Raw genomic sequence first — 18,102 nt, 5'->3', positions numbered from 1 at the left:
CCGGATCCGGCTAGGGGAGGGGCAAAACGGGCGCTCCCGTACCCCAGCAGGATCAGCCCGTGACTCCATTTACTTTAATGAGCCGACCGGAGTCAAACGGTGACTCCGGTCGGCTCAGTTTTGACCCGTATGCAGTTTCCTGACCGGACCTAAAACCGTAGTATAGAACGGTTTTAGGTCCGGTCCAAAACCGTGTACGGGTCAAAACTGAGCCGTCCGGAGTCACCGTTTGACTCCGGTCGGCTCATTAAAGTAAATGGAGTCACGGGCTGATCCTGCTGGGGTACGGGAGCGCCCGGTTTGCCCTCCCCCAGCCGGATCCAGCACCCATATTTAAAAAATGAGGTGTGAATGCAGCCTAATAAATGTAATATGTTGAGAGGTTTCTCCTATAGTCCCTGTAGAGTAACTCTCTTAGCCCAGTACTTAAAGTGACGGTAATAGTGACTGATTTTTTTTTTTTTTACCTTTTGGCCCTTTAAAAAGTTTAATTTCTACAACAGTTTCTAGGATGGGTCTTCTCCTGCGTACATACAGGCGGACAATGGAACCGGCTTCTTTCAAGGCTTCTACCGCTCTGCTGTGCGACACTTCGGAGACATCCACTTCATTTACTCGGAGAATACAGTCATTGACCCTGGAACAAAGCGCACATTTCAGAAATCGTGCTTCATACAATGGCGGAATAAACGTCCTTGGGCATTAGATTTAGAGAAGTTCAGCATTTCGTCATATGCATATAAGCTTGCTTAGATACCACTGGTACAGAATGTACATACGGTATAAATAGACACTCAAGGACATTGTATAGTTGTGTGCGCCCTGTGTCAGCTATAGTGTCTATTATTGGAAGATTTCATATATAAAGAACGCCGAAGAAAGCTGTGTATTAGGCAGAAGTCATGGACAGGAAAACAAAAACAACAAAAAAATCAACTGGTGCCAGAAAGTTAAACAGATTTGTAAATGACTTCTATATAAAAAAAAAAATCTTAAAGGGAAACTCCGGTAAAAAACATTTTTTTTTTTTTTTTTTATCAACTGGTGCCAGAAAGTTAAACAAATTTGTAAATGACTTCTATTAAAAAAATCTTAATCCTTCCTGTACTCATTAGCTGCTGAATACTACAGCGGAAATTATTTTCTTTTTGAAACACAGAGCTCTCTGCTGACATCATGAGCACAGTGCTCTCTGCTGACATCTCTGTCCATTTTAAAGGGGTATTCCAGGAAAAAACTTTTTTTTTTATATATCAACTGGCTCCAGAAAGTTATACAGATTTGTAAATTACTTCTATTAAAAAATCTTAATCCTTTCAGTACTTATGAGCTTCTGAAGTTAAGGTTGTTCTTTTCTGTTAAAATTCTCTGATGACACGTGTCTCGGGAACCGCCCAGTTTAGAAGCAAATCCCCATAGCAAACCTCTTCTAAACTGGGCATTTCCCGAGACACGTGACATCATAGAGCACTTAGACAGAAAAGAACAACCTTAACTTCAGAAGCTCATAAGTACTGAAAGGATTAAGATTTTTTTTAATAGAAGTAATTTACAAATCTGTTTAACTTTCTGGAGCCAGTTGATATATATAAAATAAGTTTTTTTTCCTAGAATACCCCTTTAAGAACTGTCCAGAACAGCATGTGTTTGCTGTGGGGATTTCCTTTTACTCTGGACAGTTCCTAAAATGGACAGAGATGTCAGCAGAGAGCACTGTGGTCATGATGTCAGCAGAGAGCTCGGTGTTTGAAAAAGAAAAGAATTTCCGCTGTAATATTCAGCAGCTAATAAGTACAGGAAGGATTAAGATTTTTTTAATAGAAGTAATTTACAAATCTGTGTAACTTTCTGGCACCAGTTGATTTAAAAAAATAAAAATAAAAATAAAAGTTTTTCACCGGAGTACCCCTTTAATCCTTCCAGTACTTATCAGCTGCTGTATGCTCCAGAGGAAGTTGTATAGTTCTTTTCTGTCTGACCACAGTTCTCTCTGTCCATGTCAGGAACTGTGCAGAGTAAAAGCAAATCCCCTATACTGCTGCGTACAGTTCCTGACATGGACAGAGAGCACTGTGGTCAGACAGAAACGAACTATACAACTTCCTCTGGAGCATATAGCAGCTGATAAGTACAGGGAAGGATTAAGATTTTTTTAAATAGAACTAATTTACTAATTTGTTTAACTCTCTGACACCAGTTGATTTAAAAAATAAAAATAAAAACGTTTTCTGCCGGAGTACCCCTTTAAGGTCCCATAGCAACTCAGATGTACTACACCTTCCATAAAGTAGGGCTTATTCACAGTTCATTATGGTAATTTCAGAAAGATTCAAAGATTATGGCCCCTAAACAAATACAGACCCCAGAACCCTAAACCAATACAGACACTAGAACCCCTAAATAAATAGAGGGGCATTAAATGAAAACCCCCAGACTAAACTCCGAACAGAGACCCTGTAAAGTTTGAACCTAAACCATCTCCTCTATCTGTAAAGTAACACAAGCCCCCAGAGCAGACACCCTAAACCAGTGTTTCCACACCAGGGTACCACCAGCTATTGCAAAACTACAACTCCCAGCATGCCCAGACAGCCTACGGCTGTCTGGACATGCTGGGAGTTGTAGTTTTGCAACAGCTGGAGGCACCCTGGTTGGAAAACACTGCCCTAAACTAATACAGATCTCCTTCCTAAACAAAAACAGATCTCAGACCAAGACCAGACTTCCTAAACCATTACTGACCCCACGATGCAGACAAGATGCCCTAAACTGCCAGGCAACCCCAAAACATTTAGAAAAGACCCCCCAAATAGAGAACCTAGATTAGATCCTTTAGGCCAGTGGTCTCCAAACTGTGGCCCTCCAGCATGCCCGGACAGCCGAGTTATAGTTTTGCAACATCTGCAGGGCCACAATTTGGAGACCATTGTTCTAGACCGACACAGCACCAGATCCCTCTAAATTCAGACCCCAGACCAGACACCCTAAACTAATAAAGACCCCAGACTATACCCCCCTAATATAACACAAACCCACCAGACCAGACACCCTAAACTAATAAAGACCCCAGACCCTACCCCCCTAATATAACACAAACCCACAAGACCAGACACCCTAAAACAATACAGACCCCCTAGATTAGAGAAGACCCCCTAATAGAGAACCTGGATTAGATCCTTTAGGACAGTGGTCTCCAAACTGTGGCCCTCCAGAGGTTGCAATACTATAACCCCCAGCATGCCCAGACAGCCGAGTTTTAGTTTTGCAACATCTGCAGGGCCACAATTTGGAGAACACTGCTATAGACCGACACAGCACCAGACCCCTCTAAATGCAGACCCCAGACCAGACACCCTAAACTAATATAGACTCCAGACCCTACCCCCCTAATATAACACAAACCCACCAGACCAGACACCCTGAAACAATACAGACCCCCTAGATGAATATACACCCAGACCCCTAAATAGTACGGACCTCAGATCCCCAAAATATAGCCCCAGACTTGACCCTCTAAACTAATACAGACCCAAGACTAGACATCCTAAACTAATAAAAACCCATTCTAAGCCCCCATTATTAATACAGAGCCCCCTGAGTACCGTAATTAAAGACACCAGACTCCTTAAAGGGGTACTCCGGCAAAATATATATATATATTTTTTAAATCAACTGGTGCCAGAAATTTAAACAGATTTGTAAATTACTTCTATTAAAAAATCTTGATCCTTCCAGTACTTATTAGCTGCTGAATACTACAGAGGAAATTCTTTTCATTTTGGAACACAGAGCTCTCTGCTGACATCACGAGCACAGTGCTCTCTGTGGACATCTCTGTCCATTTTAGGAACTGTCCAGAGCAGCACATGTTTGCTATGGGGATTTTCTCCTACTCTGGACAGTACCTAAAATGGACAGAGATGTCAGCAGAGAGCACTGTGCTCGTGATGTCAACAGAGAGCTCTGTGTTCCAAAAAAGAAAAGAATTTCCTCTGTAGTATTCAGCAGCTAATAAGTACTGGAAGGATTTGTTACGCCTAGCGCTCCGGGTCCCCGCTCCTCCCCGGAGCGCTCACGGCGTCTTTCTCCCTGCAGCTCCCCGGTCAGTCCCGCTGACCGGGAGCGCTGCACTGTCATGGCCGTTGGGGACGCGATTCGCACAGCGGGACGCGCCCGCTCGCGAATCGCATCCCAGGTCACTTACCCGTTCCCGTCCCCTGCTGTCATGTGCTGGCGCGCGCGGCTCCGCTCTCTAGGGCGCGCGCGCGCCAGCTCCCTGAGACTTAAAGGGCCAGTGCACCAATGATTGGTGCCTGGCCCAATTTGCTTAATTGGCTTCCACCTGGTCCCTGACTATATCTAACCTCCTCCCATGCACTCCCTTGCCGGATCTTGTTGCCCTTGTGCCTAGTGAAAGCGTATTGTGTGTCTAAAGCCTGTGTACCAGAACTTCTGCTATCCACCCTGACTACGAACCTTGCCGCCTGCCCCCGACCTTCTGCTACGTCCGACCTTGCTTCTGTCTACTCCCTTGTACCGCGCCTATCTTCAGCAGTCAGAGAGGTGACCCGTTGCTAGTGGATACGACCTGGTCACTACCGCCGCAGCAAGACCATCCCGCTTTGCGGCGGGCTCTGGTGAAAACCAGTAGTGACTTAGAACCGGTCCACTAGCGCGGTCCTCGCCAATCCCTCTCTGGCACAGAGGATCCACTACCTGCCAGCCGGCATCGTGACAGTAGATCCGGCAATGGATCCCGCTGACGTCCCTCTGCCTTATATCTCTGATATCACCACGGTGGTCGCCCAGCAATCCCGACAGATCGCCCATCTAACCCACCAGCTGTCGGAAGTATTCACCATTGTGCAGCAACTTCAGTCGCAACTTCAGCAGCAATCATCTCCTCCGCCAGCTCCTGCACCCCTTCCGCAGCGAGTGGCCACTCCTAGCCTCCGCCTGTCCTTGCCGGACAAATTTAATGGGGACTCTAAGTTTTGCCGTGGCTTCCTTTCGCAATGTTCTCTGCACTTGGAGATGATGTCGGACCAGTTTCCTACTGAAAGGTCTAAGGTGGCTTTCGTAGTCAGCCTTCTGTCTGGAAAAGCTCTGTCATGGGCCACACCGCTCTGGGACCGCAATGACCCCGTCACTGCCTCTGTACACTCCTTCTTCTCGGAAATTCGAAGTGTCTTTGAGGAACCTGCCCGAGCCTCTTCTGCTGAGACTGCCCTGCTGAACCTGGTCCAGGGTAATTCTTCCGTTGGCGAGTACGCCATACAATTCCGTACTCTTGCTTCTGAACTTTCCTGGAATAATGAGGCCCTCTGCGCGACCTTTAAAAAAGGCCTATCCAGCAACATTAAAGATGTTCTGGCCGCACGAGAAACTCCTGCTAATCTACATGAACTCATTCATCTAGCCACTCGCATTGACATGCGTTTTTCTGAGAGACATCAAGAGCTCCGCCAGGAAAAAGACTTAGATCTCTGGACACCTCTCCCACAGTCTCCACTGCAATCTGCGCCTAGGCCTCCCGCCGAGGAAGCCATGCAAGTGGATCGGTCTTGCCTGACCCTGGAAGAGAGGAATCGCCGTAAGGAAGAGAATCTTTGTCTGTACTGTGCCAGTACCGAACATTTTTTGGTGGATTGCCCTATCCGTCCTCCACGTCTGGGAAACGCACGCTCGCACCCAGCTCTCGTGGGTGTGGCGTCTCTGGATGCTAAGTCGGCTTCTCCACATCTCACGGTGCCTGTACGGATTTCTACTTCAGCCAGCTCTTCCCTCTCAGCCGTGGCCTGCCTGGACTCTGGTGCTTCTGGGAATTTTATTCGGGAGTCCTTGGTGAATAAATTCCGCATTCCGGTGACCCGTCTTGTCAAGCCACTCCACATTTCCGCGGTCAACGGAGCCAGGTTGGATTGCACCGTGCGTTACCGCACGGAGCCCCTCCTAATGTGCATCGGACCTCATCACGAGAAAATTGAATTTTTTGTCCTTCCCAATTGCACTTCCGAAGTTCTCCTTGGACTACCCTGGCTTCTACACCATTCCCCAACCCTGGACTGGTCCACTGGGGGGATCAAGAGTTGGGGTCCCTCTTGTTCCAAGGACTGCCTTAAACCAGTTCCCAGTACTCCCTGCCGTGACCCTGTGGTTCCTCCTGTATCCGGTCCCCCTAAAGTCGTTAGGGACTCTGCCTGCCACAGAAAATGCCTCCCCCCCCCTCCCAGTCCCTTCAGGCAAGCCTCTGTGTCCCCTCATGGCTCCCGTCCTTGTGTCTCCCTGCCCCGTGCCAAGCTTCACCCTCTGCCCTCCCTCCCCATTCCTACTCCTGCTGTACTGCCTGCCATTGAGGAAACCATCCATTCCTTCCCGGTGTCCTCATCCCAGGGGAGGCAGTCACCGGACAAAAAAAAAGGGGAGACCTAAGGGGGGGGGGTACTGTTACGCCTAGCGCTCCGGGTCCCCGCTCCTCCCCGGAGCGCTCACGGCATCTTTCTCCCTGCAGCTCCCCGGTCAGTCCCGCTGACCGGGAGCGCTGCACTGTCATGGCCGTTGGGGACGCGATTCGCACAGCGGGACGCGCCCGCTCGCGAATCGCATCCCAGGTCACTTACCCGTTCCCGTCCCCTGCTGTCATGTGCTGGCGCGCGCGGCTCCGCTCTCTAGGGCGCGCGCGCGCCAGCTCCCTGAGACTTAAAGGGCCAGTGCACCAATGATTGGTGCCCGGCCCAATTTGCTTAATTGGCTTCCACCTGGTCCCTGACTATATCTAACCTCCTCCCATGCACTCCCTTGCCGGATCTTGTTGCCCTTGTGCCTAGTGAAAGCGTATTGTGTGTCTAAAGCCTGTGTACCAGAACTTCTGCTATCCACCCTGACTACGAACCTTGCCGCCTGCCCCCGACCTTCTGCTACGTCCGACCTTGCTTCTGTCTACTCCCTTGTACCTCGCCTATCATCAGCAGTCAGAGAGGTGACCCGTTGCTAGTGGATACGACCTGGTCACTACCGCCGCAGCAAGACCATCCCGCTTTGCGGCGGGCTCTGGTGAAAACCAGTAGTGACTTAGAACCGGTCCACTAGCGCGGTCCTCGCCAATCCCTCTCTGGCACAGAGGATCCACTACCTGCCAGCCGGCATCGTGACAGGATTAAGATTAAAAAAAATAAATAAAGAAAAAGGTTTTCCACCAGAGTACCCCTTTAAAGGGGTCCTCCAATGTCAGGTGAACAATATAAAAACTCAAAAGAAGCATATAACCATCTGCCCCAGATCTGAAACCACCAAAAATCCATTTGTTTTGTAGGGTTGTAGTCCTCTCTCGTCTACCATGTCTTAATCACTACACTGCTCAGCACTAGAACTTAGAATACATTGCATTTCCTTAGCTCTTCATCACAGTCCGCCCACCCTGCCTGCCCCCCTCCCACCGCATTACTGCCAGTACCCTGCACAGAGCTGCTGCAGAACATTCCATAACATAGCAGAACATTGCATCTGCTGAATGCATTCCCTGTCTGCTCCTCTGCCTGTGGTATTGTTCAGCACAATGTAGCATGCTGTAACCACACCTCATTCTTTGCTGAATGTCCCAATGAATATATAGGGCTGTAGGGCAGTGCTTTCCAAACTGGGTGCTGTGAAACATTAGTGTGTCCATGGCAGTCCCCAGATGTGTTTGCAGGACCATCCCATCCCACAGCAGCCGCCGCCACTGGTCCCTGTTATAATGTGGCCACGGCCCGTGCTGCTGATTTTGAACTGGTAGCTGGTGCTGCAGTCACTTTAAATCAGTGAGCAGCAGGAGAACGCCACTCCTCAGACCCCTGCCGAGCCACCGAGCCTGCACCAAAGCTGCACTGACCGACACAGGCCTGGTGAGTAATGGGTAGGATCTAGGAGTGTGCGTGGGTGGGGGTGCAGTCTAATTCTTAGACTAGACACTTAAACTAGACAGGTTATTATTTATTAATACAGTTCAATTCTTAGACTAGACACTTTCAAATTTAGTAATGCAGTCCACTTCTTTTTTATTTATTTATATTTTATTGAATTTTATGTAGATAACATATACCGTATATACTCGAGTATAAACCGAGTTTTTCAGCACGATTTTTCATGCTGAAAACGCCCCCCTCGGCTTATACTCGAGTGAACTCTCTGCCTGTCAATCCCTTCTCAGTGGTCTTCAACCTGCGGACTTCCAGATGTTGCAGCCATAGGCTGTCTGGGCATGCTGGGAGTTGCAGTTTTGAAACCTCTGGAGGTCCGCAGGTTGAAGACCACTGCGGGCTTCGTCATCATCCAGACCCCCTTTAGTTTTCTACTCATCTCCCCTCGGTGAGAAGGAAGGGTGAGCTGGTCCGGGCCATCTATGCTGAAGGGACCGTCCAGTGGGGAGGGTTAGTCATTCCGGGCTGTTCATTTTCACCGGCAGGCCCTCTTCTCCGGGCCGGCCCCGGCCTAGTGACGTTGCCTTGACGACGACGCACAGGGACATCTGTGCGCAGCAGACATTCCTGTGCATGAACGTCCCTGTGCGTCGTCGTCAAGGCAACGTCACTAGTCCGGGGCCGGCCCTGAGCGGAGAAGAGGGCCTCCCGGTGAAAATGAACAGCCCGGAATGACTAACCCTCCCCACCGGACGGTCCCTGCAACATAGATGGCCTGGACCAGCTCACCCTTCCTTCCCGCCGAGGGGAGGTGAGCACAAAACTAAAGGGGGGTCTGGATGATGACGAAGGCCCACAGTGGTCTTCAACCTGCGGACCTCCAGATGTTTCAAAACTACAACTCCCAGCATGCCCGGGCATGCTAGGAGTTGTAGTTTTGAAACATCTGGAGGTCCGCAGGTTGAAGACCACTGATTGACAGGCGATGATGATGAAGGGGGGGGGATGATGACAGGGGTGAAAATGACAGGGTTATGATGACGGGGGTGTTAATGACAGGGGTCTGGATGATTACATGGGGGGGATGATGTATTTCCCACCCTAGGCTTATAGTCGAGTCAATAACTTTTACTGGGTTTTTGGGGTGAAATTAGGGGCCTCGGCTTATATTCGGGTCGGCTTATACTCGAGTATATACGGTAAACAACAAATAAACTGGTCATATTATCAAGGGCATTTGTCCAGTTACAGGCAATGACAGGTAGCAACTATTCAGTTGAAGAGCATAAAATCAACATGTAGCTACAATTCCAATGGATACTGCTAGACTGGCGGGGAAAAGATGAAAAAGAGTGGGAGTATAGGTACATGTGGGCCGTTTAAGTGAAATCGAATGCAGCCCAATTCTTAGACTAGACAGGTCAAGGTATATTAATGAAGTCTAATTCTTAGACTAGACACTTAAAGGGGTATTCCAGGCAAAAATCTTTTTTTATATATCAACTGGCTCCGGAAAGTTAAACAGATTTGTAAATTACTTCTATTAAAAAATCTTAATCCTTCAAATAGTTATTAGCTTCTGAAGTTTTCTGTCTAACTGCTCAATGATGATGTCACGTCTCGGGAGCTGTGCATGATGGGAGAATATACCCATAGGAGCTGGACAGCTCCCGGGACGTGAGTCATCAGAAAGCAGTTAGACAGAAAACAACAACTCAACTTCAGAAGCTAATAACTATTGGAAGGATTACGATTTTTTAATAGAAGTAATATACAAATCTGTTTAACTTTCCGGAGCCAGTTGATATATAAAAAAAAGTTTTTGCCTGGAATACCCCTTTAAACTAGACAGGTTTCCATTTATTAATACAGTCTAAATTTTAGACTAGACACATACAAGATAGGTCCAGATTTATTAATACTGTTCAATTCTTAGACTAGACAAATATACTACACAGGTCCAGATTTAATAATGCAGTCCAATTCTTAGACTCGACACTTCCAAATTTAGTAATGCAGTCCAATTCTTAGACGGTTTATTAATGTAGTCTGATTCTTAGACTAGACACCTAAACTAGACAGGCTCAAATTTGTTAATGCAGTCCAAATTTGAGACTAGACACTAAGACTAGACAGATCCAGATTTATTAATACAGTCCAATTCTTAGACTGGACAATTATATTAGACAGGTCCAGATTTTTTCATGCAGTCCAATTCTTAGACTAGACAGGTTACGTTTATTAATGCATTTCAATTTTTAGACTAGACACTTAAACTGCATAAATACATCTGGTTCTGCCTAGTCTAATTTTCAGACTAGACACTTAGGGGGAGATTTATCAAAACCCATGCAGAGGAAGAGTGGTGCAGTTGCCCATAGCAACCAATCAGATCGCTTCTTTCATTTTCCACAGGCCTCTAAAGAGGCCTGTGGAAAATGAAAGAAGCAATCTGATTGGTTGCTATGGGCAACTGCACCACTCTTCCTCTGCACAGGTTTTGATAAATCTCCCTCTTAGACTAGACAGTCTACAAATTTATCACGGTGGCTTAGGCTGTTTGAAAACTTCTTTAGACTGGTCCATTTTAAGACTGTCTAGTCTAGGTTTAAACCATCTATAACACTCTTTGTGTAGACTCCACTGCAATGAACGCTTAAGCTATACTATACATTTATCATATATTAGTAAGAGCGTGCGGAGCACACACCATCTTCATCACAATGGGTTAATAGAACCATTCGGCCAAAACAAAAGAATAATCCTCTGACTATGGCCGGGGGCGGTGTGTGTCACACTGATTTAGGCTGAACACATGTGACTCTCAAAGTTCAGCAACAGCGTTCAGGCGCAGCTGATCCCCCCCACAAACTGGCTCTGTACTCATTCTAGAGAAAGCATCATCTGCTTCTTCATTTAACTGAATACGTAATAAAAACTCAGAAATCTTGCTAGTCTAGTATGGGGGGGATGGGTCTCATTGTAAAATCCACAAATTGCCATTCTGAAGCCTTAAAGGAGTACTCCGCCACAAAGTATAGGGGATAAGATGTCTGATTGCAGGGGTCCCTCCGCTGAGGACCCCCACGATCTCCCTGGTGCATCCGGCGTTCGTTTAGAGTGTCAGGTTCAGCTCCGGAGGAAGAAATAATTTTTTTTCCTGATTCCGAACAACCCCTTTAAATCAAAGAAGTAGTTAAAGGGGTACTCCGCCCCTAGACATCTTATCCTCTATCCAAAGGATAGGGGATACGATGGGGCGCGGCCGTAACGTCATGAGCCTCCGGCGCCGCGGGACCCCCGCGATCAAACATCTTATCCCCTATCCTTTGGATAGGGGATAAGATGTCTAGAGGCCGAGAACCCCTTTAAATGACATGTTCAGCCTTATTACTACTACTACTCCTAGGAACTATGTACAGTATTGTTCTGTGAAGCTGCACATAATTGGGGGTTCCCATTTATATTAGGTACAAGATGCAGCTGGGGGAGAGAAAAGGCCATATTTATGGGCTTACTCACAAAGTATGATCACATTTTTTGGGGGCAATAGATCACATTTTGACTTCAATGTATGAATTGGTTCATATTATTATAGTTAATGAATTTATCATCTTTATAATTTTAGCTTTAGGGAGTGGGTGTCTTATATACAATGCACACACGCACCCGGCTATACATGAAACCAAGCCGCCTTCTTTCATTGCTCCATGCCCTGTCATGATGCTCATGTGCCCATTGGAGACACTTTCTGACACCTTTCTTTCATAGCTATCTGGAACGTTTTCAGCAGTTTGCTCTACAGCAGCTCTTCTGTGGGATCGGTCCAGACGGGCTAGCCTTCACCATCACACACACCAATGAACCTTGGGCAACCATGACCCCCATCTCTGGTTTACCAGTTGTCCCTCTATGAAGCACTTCTGGTAGATACTAACTACAATATTCCGGGAACACCCCACAAGACCGGTGCCAGAGAGGATCTGACCCCATTGTCTAGACGTCACCATTTTCCCATTGTCCCATAGATCCTTACACTTGCCCGTTTTTCTTGACTGCTCTCTTCTCCCCTAACATATTCCAACCCTTGTATATCCCAATCATTGTTATTCCCTTCACCTGCCAATGGTTTTAATGCTACGACTGATCAGTGTATATGTTTATTCTGAAAACTCAATGAACCCCCCGTCATTTCTGATGTTACATCCAGACAACGTGTTGTGTATAAATGATGTTTTGTTGCTCTCAGAATATAAATAATGACACACGTAGACTTCCACCTGGAATAAAATGTCATTATATAACCGGAATGAGTTTTCTTGGCAGGATAAGGGAGCATTAGCAGATTTCAGACATCATTTGCATTCCCCATCCTTTGCTATCAGCTGCCCGATACTCATTAGTTTTACTGATGAATAAATAAATTGAGTTGCGCTTCTGTCAAAAATATGCTTAGAAGTAAACTTCTAAATTTTGGGGGATGGAGAAGGGAAAGTAATACTTTTTTTGTTATGCAGCTATATTATTACTTTGGTCCCTGCTGCAGAGAAAGAAGAGGAGTTAAAACATCCAAGTCTTCAGGGAGGGCAGATCACACAAGCTGGATCAAAGGGACGATAGAAAAGAAAGTATATACAGGAAGAGGAAATGAGATCACATGGGCGAAGTATAAATTGTAGAGTGAATAAAAAGCTCCTATGGAGGACTGTGATGATATATGAGATGTAGTTAAAACATCGGCTTCCAGGGTTCACAGGCCTCACATCCAGCATGTATGACAGTTATGTTCACATGAAATTAGTCTAAATAGACTGTAGGAGCAGGTTGCAAACTACACATCAGGATCTGCAAATTAATAAAGGAACTGGTTTCTAATGGCTCTCATGGAATTGCAGCACATATAGCATTACTGAACTGAACATAGATCATAATAAGTTTCTAGTTCTTAGGTTAAAGGGGTATTCCGGGCAAAAACATTTTATCCCCTATCCAAAGGATAGGGGATAAGATGTTTGATCGTGGGGGGCCCTCTGCTGAGACCCCCCGCGATCTCCCTGCAGCTCCCTGCAGCACCCACATTCTTTAAAAGTACTGTCCACAGTCTACAACCCATTTAACCCCTTAAGGACTCAGGGTTTTTCCGTTTTTGCACTTTCCTTTTTTCTTCATAACCCTTTAAAATTTTCCACCAAAAATTCCATATTATGGCTTATTTTTGTGCCACCAATTCTACTTTGCAGTGACATTAGTCATTTTACCCAAAAATCCACGACGAAACAGGAAAAAAATCATTGTGCAACCAAATTGAAGAAAAAATGCAATTTTTTCAATTTTGGGGGCTTCCATTTCTACGCAGTACATTTTTCAGTTAAAATGACACCTTATCTTTATTCTGTAGGTCCATACGGTTAAAATCAAATGATACCCTACTTATATAGGTTTGATTTTGTCTTATTTCTGGAAAAAATCATAACTACATGCAGGAAAATTTATAAGTTTAAAAATATCATCTTCTGACCCCTATAACTTTTTTATTTTTCTGCATATGGGGATGTATGAGGGCTAATTTTTTGCGCCATGATCTGATCTTTTTGGACAACTCGATATGACACGGTGTCACAGCGCAGGATGTAAATATATATCCTGCGTCGTTAAGGGGTTAAAATGTTATTGCTGTGTTCATAAAATAACAATTAAATAGCATGTTTAGCTCTGTCTCTTCTCCAGGTGGTTGGCCTTCTCTTCTTTGTCTAGTGTCAAAAGTGCTATTAAGTCACATTTTCCTACATCTATGACCCATCATGTTTAAGGTAGCGTTCACACACTATTTGTTTTTGCGGGTTTTCCGCAGTGTATTTGAAAGGGGGCGGACTCTTCTTGGCTGTCCGCAGCAGATTTTACACGGAGGAATTTACGCTGAAGTCAGTAGGGACTGCGGCGGATTTTCCGCAGCGTAAATTCTGCCATGGAAAATCTGCTACGGACAGCCGAGAAGAGCCCACCCACTTTCAAATACGCAGCGGAAAACCTGCAAGAACAAATAGCAAGGGAACGCTCCCTTAAAGGGGTCCTCCCGTGGAAAACTTTTTTTTTTTTTTAAATCAGCTGGTGCCAGAAAGTTAAACAGATTTGTAAATCACTTCTATTAAAATTTTTAATCCTTCCAGTACTTTTTAGGCGCTGTATACTAAAGAGAAATCCAAAAAAGAAATGCATTTCCTCTGATGTCATGACCACAGTGCTCTCTCTGCTGACCTCTGCTGTCCATTTTATGAACTGTCCAGAACAGCATATGTTTGCTATGGGGATTTTCTCCAGCTCTGGACAGTTCATAAAATGGACAGCAGAGGTCAGCAGAGAGCACTGTGGTCATGACATCAGAGGAAATTATTTTCTTTTTTGGATTTCTCTTTAGTATACAGCCCCTAAAAAGTACTGGAAGGATTAAGATTTGTTAATAGAAGGGATTTACAAATCTGTTTAACTTTCTGGCACCAGTTGATTTAAAAAAAAAAAAAAAAAAAAAAAAAAAAAGGGTTCCACGGGAGTACCCCTTTAACCCCTTAAGGACACATGACGTTCTCATACGTCTCCATGTCCGAGTCCTTAAGGACACATGACGTATGAGAACGTCATGTGTTTTGCCGGCCCCCCGCAACCATCTGGAGCGGAGCCGGCGCCCGATGCCTGCTGAAATCGATCAGCAGGCATCGGGGCATATCGCCCAGGGGGGTCATGATGACCCCCCATGTCGGCGATCGCGGCGCATCGCTCGTCAATTCAGACGAGCGATGCGCTGCGATTCCGTTCCCCGCCGCTCGCCGGGCGGGGATCGGAGCCGGATGTCTGCTGATTTCTATCAGCAGACATCCTGGCAGTGTGCCGGAGGAGGTCCGGAGGACCTCCTTTACCGGCGATCGCTGCAGGATGCCGGTAACTACTAACCGGCGTTCTGCAGCGGTTCCAGGTCATCAGGGTCACGTGTGACCCTGTGACCTGGATATAGATGGTGACTGGTGGTGTAGTATACACCACCAATCACCATCCATGCTGTACTGGGGGCTGGCATTGTGGCCACCCCCTCAGTACAGTTGTGATTGGGTGGCCAAAGTGGCCACACCAATCACAATGTAATGGGAGGGGATCTGGTGGGCTAGGAGCACGTTGCTCCGTTCTGCCCACCATTCCACAGAGATCTGGTGTGCAGGACGGAGCCCCGTGCTGCCCACCATCCCCTCAGTAAAAAAAAAGTGCCCCTTGCCCCCTTTCTGTGGCCCCTTGGCACAGAAATCCCCAGGGATAGCTTTAGATTAGGTAGGGACAGGTTAGGGTTAAAAAAAAAAAAATAGTTTTTAATTTTTTTTTTTTGGCGTACCTCAGTGGGTGTCCGTGGGTCCGTAGCACCTTTAGCTGCGTGACCCCGGCCCTGCTGGGTCGCTGCGGTCTGCCGTCAGCCTTTTTTTTTGGCGCAGATCTTTTTTTTTTTTTTTTTTTTCACTAAGCGTGTGTGCGGACCCTCTTAGTTATAAAAGAGCGGTCCGCCACCGTTTGTTAAAGCCCACCCGCCGCTGATCAGTCCCGTAGTACTGATCAGCGTTTTTTTTTGTGGTGCCGGCGCTTTTTTTCGGGTTTTCTAGCGTGTTTTTGCCCCCATAGGCGGTCCGTGCCACCAGTAGCAGGCGTGTACTGTGTGGCCGGACCGTACCTGTGTGTGCGGCGTGCCTCACCGCTGTCAGTGATTTATCACTGATCAGCTTTTTTTTTGTGGTAAAGGCACCTTTTTCGGTTAACGCGGATTTTTTTTTGCACCCATAGGCGGTCCGTGCCACCAGTAGCAGGCGTGTACTGTGTGGACGGACCGTACCTGTGTGTGCAGCCTGTCCCACCGCTGTCGGTGATTTATCACTGATCAGCGTTTTTTTTTGGTTCAGGCGGGTGCATTTTTTTCGGGGTAAAGCGTTTTTTTATTTATTTTTTCGGGTTTTTTGTGTGGGGGTCTGTGAACAAGCCACCAGCCACTGTCCTGGGCTGAGTGGCTGGACCCCCCACTGACTTCTGCGCCCCCTGCCGCCACAAGCGCTAATCAGTGCGCACACCACTGATTAGATAAACGCTTATTTTTTTGGTGCAGGGTTTTTTTTTGCGCTAGAAGTCCCCCTTTTTTTTAAAAGTCCCCTTTTTATTTTATATTTTTTTCTGTTAGGGCGGGTTAGTTTAGTTAGGTTAGGCTAGGGCGGGTTAGGGCGGGTTAGGGAGGTAGTATCGCACCACACCACACGCAGCACACACACCAATAAAGTTTTCCCCCCCACACACACACATACCCGTATCCCCATTAGAGTAGGGAAATGGCCCGCAGAGTGTTTTCGGCGGAGGAGGCATATGACCTAATTGCCTCCGACTCTGAAAGCATCTCAGAGGACGATGAAGACCCCACCTTCCTTATTTCATCGTCCTCCTCATCATCTAGTTCAGATGATGAGCCACCAAGGCGGCGAACTCGCCGCCATGCGGTGCCGCAAACCTCCTCTGTCCTTGAGCCTGTGCCCCATGCTAGTATGAGTCCCCCTGGCGCTCATACTAGTGAAGCCCCCCTGCCAAGGTCACTGGTACCTCGTACCGGAGAACTTGACTGGGCTGAGCCAGCGGACCACGAGCCCGTGATTCCTGAGTTTGTTGGCGACTCAGGAATCAAAATTAACATCGCCGGGTTCACTGAAAAGGACTTTTTCGGTCATTTTTTCAGTGACGACTTTGTTAATTTGATGGTTACACAGACGAATCTGTACGCCCAACAGTTCGTCGCCGCTAACCCGGGCTCACTTTTAGCTAGACCCGGCGGCTGGACTCCAGTCGATGCAGCCGAAATGAGGACCTTTTGGGGCCTTGCGCTGCATATGGGTATAGTTAAAAAACCCTGTGTCAGGCAATATTGGAGTGGGGACGTCTTTTACCAGACACCCCTCTACAGTATGGCCATGACACGTTCCCGGTTCGAGGCCATTCGGAGATGTTTGCATTATGCTGATAATGCGGCATGTCCCCCCCGAACTGATCCCGCGTATGACCGCCTGTATAAAATCAGGCCGGTCATCAATCACTTCGGGGCCAGATTTTGGGAGGCCTATGTCCCGGGGCGGGAGGTCTCTATTGATGAGTCGCTCATCAGCTTCAAGGGGAGACTCAGCTTCCGGCAATACATCCCGACCAAGCGAGCGCGGTATGGCGTGAAGATGTATAAACTTTGCGAGAGTACCTCCGGGTACACTTGCAAGTTTATGGTGTATGAGGGACGAGATTCCTGCATTGAACCCCCAGATTGTTCCCCCACTCTGGGTGTTAGCGGGAAAATCGTTTGGGGCCTTTTGCACCCATTGCTAGATAAAGGTTACCACCTTTACGTGGATAACTTTTATACTAGTATCCCTCTCTTTTCATCCCTCGCCGCCAGATCCACGGTCGCTTGTGGGACAGTCCGGAAGAATCAAAGAGGCCTTCCGCCCCATCATTCCCTACATGCTCCTATCCCCCGGGGTGAGTCCCGTGCCTTTTCCCATGAGAACCTGTTGTTGGTCCGGTATAAGGACAAGAGGGATGTCCTTATGCTCACCACAATTCATGGGAATGGCAGCACCCCTGTCCCTGTGCGAGGTACCGCGGGACCGGTCCTCAAGCCCGATTGTATTCTGGACTACAATCGGTATATGGGGGGAGTTGATCTTTCTGATCAAGTCCTCAAGCCATATAATGCCATGCGGAAAACACGCGTATGGTATAAAAAGGTTGCGGTCTACATGGTACAGGTTGCCATGTACAACTCTTTTATACTGTACCAGAACGCTGGCAACACAGGGACATACCTGGAGTACCAAGAGGTAGTTCTAAAGGCCCTCATCTATGGTGATCGCCAAAGAGCGGGTCAGAGCACCTCTGGAACTTTAGGTCCCCGGATCGTCCCCGGCCAACACTTTCCATGTGTGATCCCCAACACTGGAAGGTCGGGACGAACCCAGAAAAGATGCAGAGTGTGTCACAGGAAGGGGAGACGGAGGGACACCACCATTCAGTGTGACACTTGCCCCGATCATCCGGGCCTCTGCATAGGCTGCTTCAGGGAGTATCACACTTCCATGGAGTACTAAATTTTCCATCCTTTGCCCTAAATTTCATTCCCCAGAATTCGGCTCCAATGTACCAGTCCAGG

General features: G+C 47.2%; 1 protein-coding gene across 15 annotated transcripts in view; it reads right to left on the bottom strand.

Moving 5' to 3' along the window:
* DLG2 (discs large MAGUK scaffold protein 2) overlaps positions 1 to 18,102 on the bottom strand; it is a 1,357,480-nt gene that overhangs the window by 412,763 nt on the left and 926,615 nt on the right. For all 15 annotated transcript variants that reach the window (XM_056561360.1, XM_056561363.1, XM_056561361.1 and 12 more), the window contains one exon: positions 468 to 637. In XM_056561360.1, coding sequence (XP_056417335.1) covers positions 468 to 637 — 170 coding nt within the window. The remainder of the gene's footprint in view (positions 1 to 467; positions 638 to 18,102) is intronic.

This window comes from Hyla sarda, chromosome 2 (genome assembly GCF_029499605.1).
Source record: "Hyla sarda isolate aHylSar1 chromosome 2, aHylSar1.hap1, whole genome shotgun sequence".
Classification (NCBI taxonomy): domain Eukaryota; kingdom Metazoa; phylum Chordata; class Amphibia; order Anura; family Hylidae; genus Hyla; species Hyla sarda.
Note: the sequence above shows the minus strand (reverse complement) of the source record. Positions and strands in the feature narration are given on the sequence as shown.